The following is a 1618-nucleotide window of genomic DNA, read 5'->3' on the forward strand; positions in this document are numbered from 1 at the left end:
CTAAAAAATAAATTGATAAATTAGGATCCCTCCAAAAGTGAAATAATGGTCTGTGAATCCCTTTTTCTCCAAAAAAGATATGCACTGAATTGAAACGATTAGAATCGATTGGGAAATGACTCGAAATTTATCAGCACTCTTTGTAACAAATTCAAAGGGCATTTATTCCGATAACTACTGTGCAGTTTCTGTTGAAACTCTCCAAACAACTATCATTCATCTTCAAAAAACCTGAATTATTCAAAATAATCAGATTGAAATGCAATTTTTAAGCAACATGGAAGATTTTCTGTCCTATTAATGTCACATTCAGAAACCGGAGATTCTGTAAAATTTCTCAAAACATCATCGAATGCGGAATATTGAAAATTTACATACTTATATCTAGCACAGTATTGTTTGCAATTTTCAACAATATTTAAATCCACGAAACCAGTCCACAAAATTTCGAAATTTTTGAAAAAAGTTTTTCTCTAAAAATTACTAATATCGGTTTGTATTGATGAGGAAAAATATCAGAACACATACAAACTTTTCCGCACTTATTCTCATTGTGTATTTTTCTAGATATCGACAAAAAACTGAAACTTGCAATGCGATTATAAGGGGTATAAAATAAAAAGACAAAATATACGGGTCGCCAGAATATGCACAATACGTGAATGATAAACATTTACGTAAGAAAAGCAAAGAATTTCAATAAAAAACTGGCCAATTTCAGATGCTATTGCTTTTCGTTTTCGTTTATGCATTACTGCATCTTTAAAAATTAAAATTTTTCTTTATGCAATTTTTTGATTTCTCATTAAATTTATCATACATAACTTATCAGCACTCCTTGTACCAAATTCAACGAACACTTATTCCGCAACTACCGTGCAGTTTCTTCTGCAACTCTCCAAACAACTATCATTGATCTCCAAAAGATCTGAATTATTCAAAATAATCAGATTGAAATGCAATTCTCATGCAACATGGCAGATTTTCTGTCCTATTAATGTCACATTTAGAAACCAGCAATTCTGTAAAATTTCTCAAAAAAATCATTGTCAGCGGAATATTGAAAATTTTCACACTTATGACAACTGCAATATTGTTTGCAGCTATCAACAAAACCATGTTATAATTTATAGCGCTTTTCGAGAACCACGGAAATGGTTTTCGTGAATTTACACTTAGATAACTCGACAAATTCGAATAAATACTCAGCAGTAGCACATTCATTTGACCTCAAATTGTGCATTTATTTAATTTTACAGCATTCGTATTTAATTTCTAATGCGGGTGATTACTTTTCATGCTCATTATGCAGAGCGGTACAGAACATTGCATCAAAAGAGACAACGGAATCAAATGCCCACATATTTAGTATCATTAAAAAGCTAAACCGATAACAGCAGTGATATTCCACGAATGGCTTATATTCAAAAAAGCAAAGAGATAATTCACATACGATAAGAAAAGCAGGTATTAATAAATTTTTAAGAAACATATGTCGAAAAATTCCATTCTACTGAAAGCTAAATAATAAATGATTGAGAAAACTAGTGCATTCGAAGTGAAAAATAATACATGCACATAATTTGGAAGAATGGTCGAGTTTAAAGAGATTACAGAT

At 30.7% G+C, this 1618-nt stretch overlaps 1 protein-coding gene across 1 annotated transcript; it reads right to left on the reverse strand.

Annotated features, from left to right (window-relative positions):
- Positions 1 to 236: 236 nt before the first annotated feature.
- On the reverse strand, positions 237 to 1363 carry Tsp_13672 (hypothetical protein). The gene is made up of 4 exons (XM_003366781.1): positions 1293 to 1363; positions 1077 to 1174; positions 635 to 760; positions 237 to 325 (listed from the first exon to the last, which is right to left on the reverse strand). The coding sequence occupies exons 1-4, from the start codon at positions 1361 to 1363 to the stop codon at positions 237 to 239; spliced, it is 384 nt and encodes a 127-aa protein (XP_003366829.1).
- Positions 1364 to 1618: the final 255 nt, after the last annotated feature.

Source organism: Trichinella spiralis (assembly GCF_000181795.1).
Source record: "Trichinella spiralis strain ISS 195 chromosome Unknown Scfld5414, whole genome shotgun sequence".
Classification (NCBI taxonomy): domain Eukaryota; kingdom Metazoa; phylum Nematoda; class Enoplea; order Trichinellida; family Trichinellidae; genus Trichinella; species Trichinella spiralis.